Raw genomic sequence first — 13,283 nt, 5'->3', positions numbered from 1 at the left:
CAATAATGCCCATTTTGACATGTATGATCTCATTTTAATCCTCAAAGCATGTCGGTGAACTGGATGCCATTATTATCGCATTTAAAAGGTGAAGAAACAGAGGCCCTTGGCGAGGTTAAATACTCACTTGAAGTCATAAAGGTAGTAAGGGATGGAGCTGAATGGATAGTAAGTATCCTGAATGCCAAGCCCAGCATCTTTGGCCCAGTAATAAGACTGTTCCATATCTTTGCGGTACAGGTCTCAGAACTCATCATCTCCACAGTGGAGACAGCCAGGCAGTCTTTCTTCTTGAAAACATACCTGGACCATGAAATTCCAGTGCTATTTGTGGGGCCCACAGGCACTGGCAAATCAGCCATTACCAACAATTTCCTTCTCCACCTTCCCAAAAGCACCTACCTGCCCAACTGCATCAATTTCTCTGCCAGAACCTCAGCCAGTCAAACTCAAGATATCATCATGTCCAAGCTGGATCGACGGCGGAAGGGTCTTTTTGGGCCTCCCATAGGGAAGAAAGCAGTGGTATTTGTGGGTAAGGCATTGGCCTGAATCTAAACATAACCAGATGCTTCTGTGCTGCAGCAAACCAGAACTTCCCTTTGTAGGGCCAATGTACAATTCTTTTACTCTCTCTGAGACATATTTCTGGTTAATGTAGTGTTCCTTCCCTCCCTTTTTCTTCTCTATCCTTCTTTCTGTCCTTCCTTCCCTCCTTCCTCCCATTTTTATCCCTCCCCCTTCCCTCCCACTCTCCCATGTTTAATTTTGACTTTCCTTTCCTTCTTTCATTACCAAGTATTTGTTGATTAAGTGCTATATGTCATATTTTCAGTAAGTAAGTTGTAGTCCAGGCCTTTTTGCCCTGAGGTAACTTCCAAGTTTCTCCTGAGAGGAAGATGAGCCTTTGGATCAAGCAAGGTTACCTTGTAGTGAGAATTCGTTCCAGAAGGGTATTTACCCTCTTGGATCTCCAAAAGCAACACTCACTTTGTGATAAACTCCTTATTCCATTTTTTTTGTCAGATAAATGTTATCAGTAAATGAAGAAACCTAATATTTGCTAAATAAGTATTTTGAAATAAGCACATTGAATATCCCCAGGATTTTGCCTGTTTACAAAGCACTTCCTCATTTATTTCGTTTGAGCCTATTATCCCTTTGAGGTTATTAACCATCATTATCATTTTACTAGTGAGATTGAGGCTCCAGAAGGTTAAATTCTCTGTCAGACATCTAGAAAATTCTGGAGCCATAACCCAAATCCAGATTTCTTGGTGCCAAATACATGATATTTTTCACTATCTTACTGCTAACTCATAGGGTTTTAATTTAGTAAAAGTAATGCCCTAGTCTTCTGGGTTATCTCATATCCTGTCCTTAAAATTCATGTATTGATAGTGAATATTGCATGTATTTATATCCTTACCCACTAACATTACCTTCTTAAAGGCAGAGATCCAATTTTGTTTTGTTTTCTTTTTCTTTTCTTCCTTTCCCCTTTCCTCCAGACTGTTCCCTCTTCCTATCTTTATGGTATATACAGAAACAATTTTTTAAATGTCTTAATGCTAGTTTATTTTTGAGAGAGAGACAGAGAGTAAGTGGGGGAGGGGCAGAAGGAGAGGGAGACACAGAATCCGAGGCAGGCTCCAGGCTCTGAGCTGTCAGCACAGAGCTGGATGTGGGGCTTGAACCCACAGACTGCAAGATTATGACCTGAACCAAAGTCCAACACTTAACTGACTGAGCCACCCAGACCCTCCTATCCGGAAACAATTTAAGCTTTGCAGCAAACAGATCTAGGTTCAAATCTCACTTTCTAACCCTAGGCATATTGTGACTTAACTTTTGTGACCCTCAGGTCCTCACCTCTAACATAAAGGTAATACTATCTTCCTTATAAAGTCATCATTTGGATTAGGTGAGATAGTGTGTATAAAACTACTAAAATGTATGTCACATAAACTGGGCATTCAGTTAGTGTTCATTAGAGAAAAATTAAAAGGCTTTCATTCTATTGAGTGTCTTCTATGTGCAGTGACTAGGTCACACAATATGCTTTTGAGGAAAATCAACCCCTGCCCTTGAGAAAGTCACTATCTTTTCTTGCCATTTTGGTTTTACTCCTCAAAAACCCTTGCTTAAAACCTTTCTCCCATTGAGGTTCAGTTGTTACCTGCCAGTAAAATTATACACACTGTTGGCTGGGAGTATGATTGTCTTCCTCACCATCATATCCCCAGAACTTAACAGTGTCTAACACATAGTAGACATTCAATATAGTGTGGTTGATGGAATGGGAAAAAATTAAATGCCTGTTTGTTGATGCCAATCCATGCATCCTTAATGTCACAATGGGCAGAGATCTCAATGAGGCAGGAGAGCCCAGAAATTTTCTTTCCGTATGGTCAGTGTGTCCACTGGCTGAGCTCTTCCTGGAGTGGAGAGGGGACAACTAGTGGAGAGGGGACTCCTCTCCCATGGAGGGAATAGTTATCTGTTGTCTCCCCTAGACTTAGAATGTGTGGCTTCTTTCCCCAGATGACCTCAACATGCCAGCCAAAGAAGTGTATGGGGCCCAGCCCCCCATTGAGCTCTTGAGGCAGTGGATTGACCACGGTTACTGGTTTGACAAGAAGGACACAAACAGGCTGGACTTCGTGGATGTGCTGCTTGTGACTGCCATGGGCCCCCCTGGGGGAGGAAGGAATGACATTACTGGTATGTGACAAAGAAACTTCATTCCTCTTCATCCTCCAGCAGAACCAGACCACCTTCATGGATGGAGAGTTGGTACAGGACACTCTGTCCTGATGGAAGGTAGAGAAAAGTATGTTTAGGCTATAGCCAGAGGGGGTTGGGCTAGCTCCAGGGAGTGGAATTTGAAGTCTTCATGTTGGAAGTTGTGTGAAATAGGACATGAATGTGGAAAGAGAATGTGAAAGTCTTTGGCTAGGCCCTGGAGAAACAGAGAGTCTCCTGTGAAAAGGAGAGTTCAGTGTGGCCAGCATGGGTGCCAGGAGGGAGACTAGATCAGAGGTTCAACCAGGGGTGGTAAAAGATTCACCTGTTGTGTTTGTTACAATTCTTCAGATTGCCGGAGATAGAACAACTAACCCAAAGTGGCCTAAGCAAAATAATAATAAGCAAACAAACAAAACAAGTAAGAGTTCCTCCCATCATCCAACAGTTTAGGAATACATTTTGCTTCTGGTGTAACTGGATTCGTCAAGGATCTGCATTTAATTCTGAGATACATCCTTGCTTAAGAATCTTAATACCATTTCCAGACTTAAGATTCTTTGACCTTGCTCTCCCCTCTGGCATTTAGCTTTCTCATCTGTAAAATTTTCCATAAGGAAAATGGACAGGATAATCGTATTTGGCACATTGTGTACCTAAGAATACAGACTCAAAAATGACCACTACCAAGACATGCACTAGTAAAATTGCTGGACTTTATAGAAAAGGAAAAATTCTTTTGGACATCTAGGCACAAAAGAGCACGTGACTTAAAAGAAAAATAAAATTAGATCATCTTAAAACTATTCTACCACAATGCTTTATGCCACAAGAAAATGAAGTAACATTTTTAAGATGCTCAAGGAAATAAAATGAGAGGCAAGGATTTTATAGCCAGCAAAGCTGACCTTGACATATAAAAGGAAAACTGTTATCAGCATGCAAGAACTCAGACTTATTTCCACAGGCACTTTCTTGGGAACCTACTAGAAAATGAGTTTCACACGATCAAAATGACTGAAAATAAATAGATATCACAACTGGTCATAAGCTTTAAATATATGGTTATTTGTTGGACTAAGACTACATGGGAGAGATTATAATGTGTAAAGGCTGTAAGACCCTGTTGTAGACACAGAACAATTGAAAATGGAGGGGGGATGAGGATAACAAATACAAAAAGTTTTCAAATCGTTTTCAGTTATCATAATTGGTAGTAAGTATATTCTTATTCTGAGAGATTTGTATAAAGTAGGATTATACAAATGAGTTATTGTGGAATTTTCTATTTTATTTTTTTAAGTAAATTTATTTTCTTTGAGAGAGAGAGAGCACAAGCAAGGGAGGAGCAGAGAGAAGGAGAGACAGAATCCCAAGCAGGCTCCATGTAATCAGCACAGAGCCCAAGGTGGGGCTCAAACTCACGAACTGTGAGATCATGACCTGAGCCAAGATCAAGAGTTGGATGCTTAATGAACTGTGCTACCCAGGCACCCAGGAATTTTTTATTTCTACTGACCCTTGTGTCCTTGAGAATCAGAAGTGTCAGTATGAAATACCAAGATGTAATATAGATGAAATTAAGTGAAAACCCTGTAGTCCTAAATTAGAAATATCAGTAGTAATAACTCATGATGTCCATTGATGTACTAGGTCTAGGAAATAATAGCCAACTCACTAACAATGAGCATGCCTACCACCCAGATTGTTTTGAAATCCAACTTCCTGCTGAAAGAAACCAGAGCTTCTTGAGAAATGGCTGATTGCATATCTGGGGCAGAAAATACAAAATGAGCTTGTAACTTCTTGATATACCAAATAACGAGAAAGCTCTCAAAGTTTAAATGGTCGTGTCAAAAGGACTCAGTTGTCAACATAAGCAGGCTCTCACTGGCCAAAGATGGGAAAATTTGAGCTTCAACAATGATAGCAATTTTAATGGATTGAAATTTATCAAAATATATTTAAATCCACAAGTCTATAATAAAAATGATAATTGGCCATTTTCACGGGATGGTAAGGAACCAATTTATTATCTTAAAAACTGATAAATAAATGGAAGTAATCAAACATTTATCTTGACTTTCTTATATGAAATGTACCACAGTATGAGCAAATCCTAGATGAGGGAAGTATCTCTTTACAAAAATATTCCAACTAATAAATGAAAAAGAAATGATAGAATCAGAGTATCACCATTTTACAATCCCCAATAAATTATTAGATCTAGCCAATTGAGCATCAGTAGCTACCATCATCACAAAAGGAGAGACATCATGTCTCTGATGAAAGCATATACCACCACCTACCATCTGGTCAGAGATGTAATCTGAATCTGATCAAGTCTCTGGATCCAGCTGCAAATTAGTATGAAATACAAAGGACAGAGGAACAGAATTAACTCACCATGAGTATACAGTCAGCAAAATCCTGACTGTGAAGCTACACATCAAACAGCCCTCATACTCATCTGGCAAAAGATGAAAGAAATATAAGGGGAATCTATGGATTAAAAGAGATTTATCAGACATAATCAAGTTTTTTTTTAATTGGGAAGATTAAACTGTGCTGTGTAGAAATGAACACTTGGGTGATAAAAGACATAAATCAAGACAGCAAAGCAAATTACTATAAAAGTCAAGATAGTAATCTTTGGAAAGAGACAGAAAGCTAAGATTGAGATGGGATATGCAGAGGGACACCTGTGGAAGGTAAGCAAAGCTTTGTTTTTTGACTTGGATGGTAGATGTATGAATATTGATCTTATGATGATCCACTAAACTTTATATTTGTTTTTGTATGGTTTTCTGTATCTGTGTTTTATTTTGTATAATCAAATGCTTTTTTAAAAAAGACATGCAGGCAAATTTAGAGAAACGAAAAATAGGCTATTCATTGCCAAGGACTCCAAGGAAATGGGGAGTGACTGCTAATGGTTACAAGATTTCTTTTTGAGGTGATTAAAATGTTCTGAAATTGTGGTATTGGTTGCACAACTATAATACTAAGAAATGATTGAATTGTATACGTAGTTGAATTGGATAGTATGTAAATTATATCTCAATAAAGCTGATATACAGACATGAATATATAGATATCTAACATTAGACAGGCATAATATAGATAGATATGTAAGGATACCACATTGATAGTGGTTAATTGGGGAAAGAATGGAGGTAAGCCAAAGATGATGCTCACTTTCTATAAAAGTATTTCTAAATTGACTATTTTACAATGATCACATGTTGCCTTCACTTTTAAAAGCAATCGTGAACATTAGTGCTGTTAATAGAATTTCTGCAATCATGGAGATGTTCTGCATTTGCATTGTGCAATACAACAGCCACTAGCCAGATGTTAGAAATGTGGCTAGTGAGGCTAAGGAAATTATTTTTTAATGTTATTTAATATTAATATTAATTAAGTTTAAATAGCCACATGTGGTTAGAGGTTACCATATTGGACAACACAGCTCTAGAACATGAAATCAGCAGAAAACCTACTCTTCCATATCCCAGGATCACAAGGCCCAGGAGGTAGGTGTGAGTCTGTGTGTTTTCCAGGACGATTCACTCGCCATCTGAATATTGTTTCCATCAACGCCTTTGAGGATGACATTTTAACCAAGATTTTCAGTTCAATTGCTGACTGGCACTTTGGGAAAGGGTTTGACGTGATGTTCTTAAGGTAAGAGATTCCTGTGTCTTCCACAATGTTGGCCTGGGATCCTCAGTTTTAGCCCCTCTTTGATGGATTTGCCTTCCCCTTCCTCCTAAGGTATGGAAAGATGCTGGTACAAGCTACTATGACAATTTATAAAGCTGCGGTGGAGAATTTCTTGCCAACTCCCTCTAAGTCACATTACGTCTTTAACCTGCGGGACTTTTCACGGGTTATCCAAGGGGTACTGCTCTGCCCTCACACCCACCTGCAGGTCAGACACTATCATTTCTCTTATCCAGTTCATTCAGCAATATCCTTGGCTACATGGAATCAATAGTGATAATAGTAATTGCTAAGTTTTATTAAGTTTTTATTTATGCTAGGCATTGTGCTAAGTATTTTATAAGCATTATCTTGTTTAATACTCAGCCAACCCCAGGATTTAGAAACTAAGAACTACCACCTCAGGTACCACTCAAATAATTAACTCTGGATTTTCAGGATATAGAAAAATTTATCCGGCTTTGGATTCATGAGGTTTATCGGGTCTTCTGTGACCGTCTGATCGACGATGAGGACAGACAGGTCTTCTTCAACATGGTGAAGGAAACCACATCCAACTGCTTCAAGCAGACTGTGGAGAAGGTAAGCCAGACCCTCTGAGCATTTGGCCTCAGAAATGGCCCCAAATATTTGAGTATGTTAGTCTCAGATTTCAGGTTTCCTTCCTCATGGGGACTCAGCTCTGCTCTCTGAATCTCAGGAGATGGGATTGAGTCAACTAGTCACCTGATTTGGTGATATTATATTTGGCCCAATTTTGCTTCACTTCCCTGATAACATATACGTTTGGATCCATTCAAAGTGGTTTATGATCTGATGTAATTGTTTATAATTAACTTAAAATACATTTTTAAGGTTAATTAATTTGTGAGTTGAGAAATGAACCGTGAAATTTTTATGGTTTGATCAACATCCTACTTGATCTTCAGGTAGAAGACTATCATAGTTTCCCATTTGTAAATATTTTCTCTTTTCCCTTTTGATGTAAGAAAAGTTGTTTTTAAGCCTATGTGTTTACATAGTCTAGTTTTACCTCTATTTTTAAGAAGCTGTGATTTCTCCACAGAAAAATTGTGAGTGTTTCATGTTGTATCTAGAGGCCAAGTGCTGTAGCACTGTCAGGTTCTAATATCAGGAAGAGAAAGCACCTAGGACATTCCCACTCTAGCCACAGAGTGGGGATCAGGGGTAGCACCTGTACCTCTCTTTGGTGAAGGAGCAAGTTTATTGAAAAAAATGGTGCCATCCTTCAACTACCACTGGGATCTCACAATCTGACCACCAACATTTTAGCCATTTGGCAAACAGATTGACTCTCACTTTCATGCTTTTTTCTCTAATGTCCTTTCATTAAAGTCTTTACAACCAGCAGATCCATCTATTATGTTTTTAAAAAACTATTAAAGAACGCTGACTTTGGAGAATATGCTCAGAGGAACCACTCATATCTCTTGTTCCCTCCCTCTGTACCTCACACCGTCATCTTGGTTGGGCCACTGGCTGAATGCCTGGCTGAGATTTACCTTTCCCACAGGTCCTCATTCACCTGTCACCCACTGGAAAGATTGTCGATGATAATATCCGTAGCCTCTTCTTTGGAGATTTCTTTAAGCCAGAAAGTGACCCAAAAATCTATGATGAGATCACTGACTTGAAACAGCTCACGGTGGTCATGGAGTACTACCTAGAAGAGTTCAACAACATCAGCAAGGCCCCCATGTCCTTGGTCATGTTCAGGTTTGCCATTGAGCACATCTCCAGGATCTGTAGGGTCCTGAAACAGGACAAAGGCCACTTGCTTCTGGTGGGCATTGGGGGCAGTGGGAGGCAGAGTGCCAGCAAACTGTCCACATTCATGAACTCATACGAGCTTTATCAGATCGAGATCACCAAGAACTACTCAACCCACGACTGGCGGGAGGACCTGAAGAAGATCATGCTGCAGGTCGGAGTGGCCACCAAAAGTACCGTATTCCTCTTTGCTGATAACCAGATCAAGGATGAATCATTCGTCGAGGACATCAACATGCTTCTGAACACAGGAGATGTGCCCAACATCTTCCCGGCTGACGAAAAGGCTGACCTTGTAGAGAAGATGCAAATGGCAGCTAGGACAGAAGGCGAGAAGATCGAAGTCACTCCTCTTTCGCTGTATAACTTCTTTATTGAGAGGGTGAAAAAGAACCTTCACATTGTCCTTGGTAAGAAGAAGTAAACTCACTTTGCCCTTTTCCTCGGGGTGTTTCGGGGTCTCCTGTGCCTAAATTTGGTCCTCTTACAGTGGTCTGAGGATTGATCCAGCCATGGCACTCACCCAGGGCTTTATGGCTGAATTTCTGTGGAAACTTACCCTTCCTTGAACAACTATTTTAAACCTGTTTCACTCTTCTCAATTCTCTGAATTCTTCTCTGAACCTTTTCCTTCCTTTTAGTGCATTACCCTGGTGGCCTCACATCTGGAGTTCTCTCTGTGAATGACATCCCCAATCTATCCAGAAACCGAGGCATTCTATTTAATACTTTTCTCTCGCGTTACCATGTCCTGTCAATTTTTACCTCCTTGGTCTCTCTCATATCCACCCATTTATCTCCATCTCCACTACGTTTGCACTAGCTAAACTGCCCAGCATCTTGCCCAGCCTCATCTCTGCAACCTTCTAACTATTCTATGTGCACTCGTCCATTCCAAACCTTTCTATTCCACTGACCCAGAATGGGTTTTTTCCCATGTACTGCAAATATGAACATTGTGTACACACACACACACACACACACACACACATTAAAACACTTAAAATGCTTTCTATCAGGATAAACACCAAAATTCCTAATCTATGGATTTATAAGGCCACCTGCCATACTGTCCCCTGTATCCTTTCTACTCTCCTCTCAAACCAAGCTCCCCCTTCTCTCTCTGTTCTTCACCTACAATGACCTCCTCACACTTCCCACCTGTGCATCATGTTTCCTCCTACCACACTGAAACCAAATAAAAAATGAATGGAATTTATCCAAAATTTGTGCTTGGATGGAGATGGGGTCAGAAACAAGCCAATGGCCCCACTCAACTTCCGTAAATAACTGTGTATGGGTCATCCATGATTCCCTTATATCTGAGTCAGCACAAATAGAGAAAGAGGATCAAAGGGCATAAACCATGCTGGCTAAGTGATGCAAAAGATCTGGAAAGGAGAACAATAGGTATGGGAGGCCAGTCAGAAGTCTATTATAATATACTAAATTCCCATCACAAAGTTGCATGGAAGTATCCGATGATTCTGCTGTGCTTCTCAGGCACTCATTGTGACTATTCCCATTATACCCCTGGAGTACCAACGGGAAACCAACCCCTTACCCACCAGAATCCTTGGAAAAACCTGCCTGCCTCTTTGCCTTGGAGGAAGGAAACTAACGAAGTCTGCTTTTCATTAGCCATGAGCCCAATTGGGGACGCCTTCCGGAACCGCCTGCGGATGTTCCCTTCACTGATCAATTGTTGTACGATTGATTGGTTCCAGTCCTGGCCCACAGATGCCCTGGAGTTGGTAGCCAACAAATTTCTGGAAGATGTGGAGCTTGATGACAATATTCGGATAGAGTAAGCATTAGCTGCATTTTACTACCCCAACCAAATATTCCAAATTGAAAATCCAGATATTGGCTGTATTGTTACTATTGTTTTGTGATTTCTTGATTTATATATAGAAAATCCCATTTAGGGGCCCCTGTGTGGCTCAGTTGGTTGGGCATCCAACTCTTGAATTTGGCTTAGGTTATGATCCCAGGGTTGTAGGATTGAGCCCTACTTTGGGCTCCATGCTGAGCATGGAGCCTGCTTAAGATTCTCTCTCTCTCCCTCCCCCCTACTCTTTCTCCCTCTCTCTCTAAAAATTAAAAATTAAAAAAAAAGATTTAAAAAGAGAAAATCACATTTATTTAGATATTTAATAAAACACCTTTGCTGAAAAAGAATGAAATTTCATTGTTCAGAATTGTCCTGGGGATGCACTGTTGTCATAGCTATGAGAACCTTGCTCTAATGATATAGCTATTTCAATCATTTTAGAGCATGCATTCTCGGTAGGGATGACATTGCTACCAAGGGGATGAAAACCGGTTGTTTTGAGAGTGAAAAAAAAACTTACTCTTTTATGTATAAAGCCCAGATATACAAAAAACAACCCCAAAATGCCCTTAATTTTGGCTAGAGTAAGGGAAGAGATGAGAATGTTGTCCACCTGGGTGCCCCATATGAAGGCAGTAGTCACATTATCTGCCTTGTCTGACTCTATATCCTTAGTGCCTAGCGGGTTCCTGGTACATAATAATTCAATGGCTATTTAGTAAATGAATGAATGGAAAATGAAAAAGTAGGTAGGGGTCAGAGTATTGATGCCTATAAATTCCTCCTTAAGAACTTTGAACTTTATTCTCTAGGCCACAAGACCCTTAACTTGGGTCCATGGGCTCAGGGATAGAATTCAGAGGGTCAGTTAATGTGAATGGAGAAAAATTATATGTTCATTTTCATTGACATCCAACTGGTATTTTGCATTTCCTTAAATGATGAATGTAGGCAGTAAACCCCAGTAGGATTAGCAGGACTTGTTACCAGTCGGAGTCCCAGTTGTGTGTGTGTGTTTTAAATAACACATTCAGTCTTTACAGATGCATTAGTGTATCATTTCCTTCAAAGTTGTGGTAGTTTTCAGACCTGTTGCCTCATCTTATTATTTAATGCAGAGTCAGCAAGCCATGATCCACTGACCAAGTCCAGTCTACAGCCTGTTTTTATAAATCAAGTTTTGTTGGAACTCAGCCATGCCATTTTTTTCCCCATACAACAGCAGCAGAGTTGAGTAGTTACCACTACTCAACCATGTGACCCGTTGATTTTTACTATTTGGCCCTTTCCAGAAAAAGTTTGCTGACCACTGATATATCGCAAATTTGTTTTTTAAAATATTTTGAAAATGGGGGCGTCTGGGTGGCTCAATTGGTTAAACGTCTGACTTCGGCTCAGGTCATGATCTCATGGTTTGTGAGTTTGAGCCCCGCATCAGGCTCTGTGCTGACAGCTCAGAGCCTGGAGCCTGCTTCAGATTCTGTGTCTCCCTCTCTTTCTGCCCCTACCCCACTCATGCTCTGTCTCTCTCTCTCTCAAAACTGAAAAACGGTAAAAAAAAATCAATATTTTGAAAATGATTTCAACATAATTGGTTCCTTTTGTAATTTTATGTATTTTTTTATGATTTTGAGACTATCATTCTGCAAAATCCAGAGGCTTCACCAGACTACCTAAGATTAAGAACTCTTACTCAAAGCTCTGGTGATTCCCCAAAGTGACCAGAAATAGAAATTATTGCTCAAAAATCATTCTAGTAGGAATATATATCTCTCCAAACCTTCTTGCAGCTCTGTTGGCCTGTCTCTGAGAATTTGGGACTCTAGCAGGCGAAAGTCAGTGTGTACCTTCTCACATCCTCACATCTGTAGCCAAAGCTGTGGTAGGTCTCTCTAGAGGACGTTGGGCCTGCCTAACCATCCTCGTGTCCTTGGTAGGGTCATCTCCATGTGCAAATATTTCCAGGAAAGTGTGAAGGACCTGTCACTTGATTACTATAACACACTTCGCAGACACAACTACGTCACCCCCACTTCCTACCTCGAACTGATCCTAACCTTCAAGACGCTCCTGAATACCAAGAGACACGAGGTTGAGATGATGAGGAACCGTTACCTGACAGGTCTGCAGAAACTAGAATTTGCATCTTCACAGGTGAGCACTGCCAAAGTAGAAGAGAGACAAAGAGGTCCAGGCTTAGGTGGGTACAGTGAGGCACTTGTTCAGGTGCAGAATTCAGGAGGTCACTACATAAGGACAGCATCTGCACCTCTTCTTGTAGAGCTTTACCTTGCTTGCCTCAGCCTAAACCCAGCTCTCGGAGATTCTGTCTTTCTTTAAGATCTTGATATCTTGTTCATCATGGATGAACCCTGAATGCATTATTTCACCCCTTGGAGCCTCAGTTTGATCTGAGGGGGGATAATAGTTTTCACATCATAGGGCTATTACAAAGGTTAAATGGGCTAACACAAGTGCAGCCCATAGCAAAATACCTGGCATATGAATTAGTAATTAATTTGTGCTTGGAGCTACTTGAAAAACCATCTAAAATGAGAGCTGTATAAGTGGATGGATTTTCAGCACCAATAAAGAACTGAGCTAATTGAGGTTCGCAGTAGGTTGACCTGCCGCTGAGTACAGCAAACCCACCAGCACTACGACACAAGGATGGGGGAGAACAGCAGAGGTGGCCTCCCTCGTTCTGTTCCTGGGGGTCCCTGGCTCTTAGAGAGGTTTTGAAAATTGGATTCTGTCCAGGCAAGGGTGAGCAAACCATGTTGTTAGAGGAGCAGCAAGGCAGTCTAGACCAGAAAAGAGAATGATGGTGCCAGTTAACATTCCTTGAGCCCTTCCATATGACGGTGCTGTGTATGAGGAAAGTACTGTTACCATTTCCATGTTACACACAAAGAAACCACGATGCAGAGAGACCAGGAGACTTGCCAAAATCACACATGCAGGCTCGTGACTAGCCAGTGTGAACAGTCAGGCCAAAACTGAAACCCTGTTCTGCATGATTCCAGAACCTGTGCTCCTAATCAGGCTAGCATGCTGTGCTTCTCCCACATGCTTGTGGTAGCAGGATTATGAAACCTTCCTCAGATATGCATCTGAGCTGCCTTAGAAGGTAGAATCAGGGCCAGTAGGTGAAAAATGGCACAAATGTCCTGAGAGGGAGTGAGCC

At 40.7% G+C, this 13,283-nt stretch overlaps 1 protein-coding gene across 3 annotated transcripts in view; it reads left to right on the top strand.

Annotated features, from left to right (window-relative positions):
- The window catches only part of DNAH3 (dynein axonemal heavy chain 3), a 169,834-nt gene that overhangs the window by 119,756 nt on the left and 36,795 nt on the right, over positions 1 to 13,283 (top strand). For all 3 annotated transcript variants that reach the window (XR_003415245.2, XM_053213005.1, XM_027043073.2), the window contains exons 43-50: positions 241 to 535; positions 2,545 to 2,724; positions 6,309 to 6,432; positions 6,523 to 6,679; positions 6,910 to 7,053; positions 8,006 to 8,672; positions 9,904 to 10,069; positions 12,034 to 12,250. Coding sequence is in view for 2 of the 3 variants with exons in the window: in XM_053213005.1 (XP_053068980.1) it covers positions 241 to 535; positions 2,545 to 2,724; positions 6,309 to 6,432; positions 6,523 to 6,679; positions 6,910 to 7,053; positions 8,006 to 8,672; positions 9,904 to 10,069; positions 12,034 to 12,250 (1,950 nt within the window). In the remaining variant the exon portion in view is untranslated. The remainder of the gene's footprint in view (positions 1 to 240; positions 536 to 2,544; positions 2,725 to 6,308; positions 6,433 to 6,522; positions 6,680 to 6,909; positions 7,054 to 8,005; positions 8,673 to 9,903; positions 10,070 to 12,033; positions 12,251 to 13,283) is intronic.

This window comes from Acinonyx jubatus, chromosome E3, assembly GCF_027475565.1.
Source record: "Acinonyx jubatus isolate Ajub_Pintada_27869175 chromosome E3, VMU_Ajub_asm_v1.0, whole genome shotgun sequence".
Lineage (NCBI taxonomy): Eukaryota > Metazoa > Chordata > Mammalia > Carnivora > Felidae > Acinonyx > Acinonyx jubatus.
Note: the sequence above shows the minus strand (reverse complement) of the source record. Positions and strands in the feature narration are given on the sequence as shown.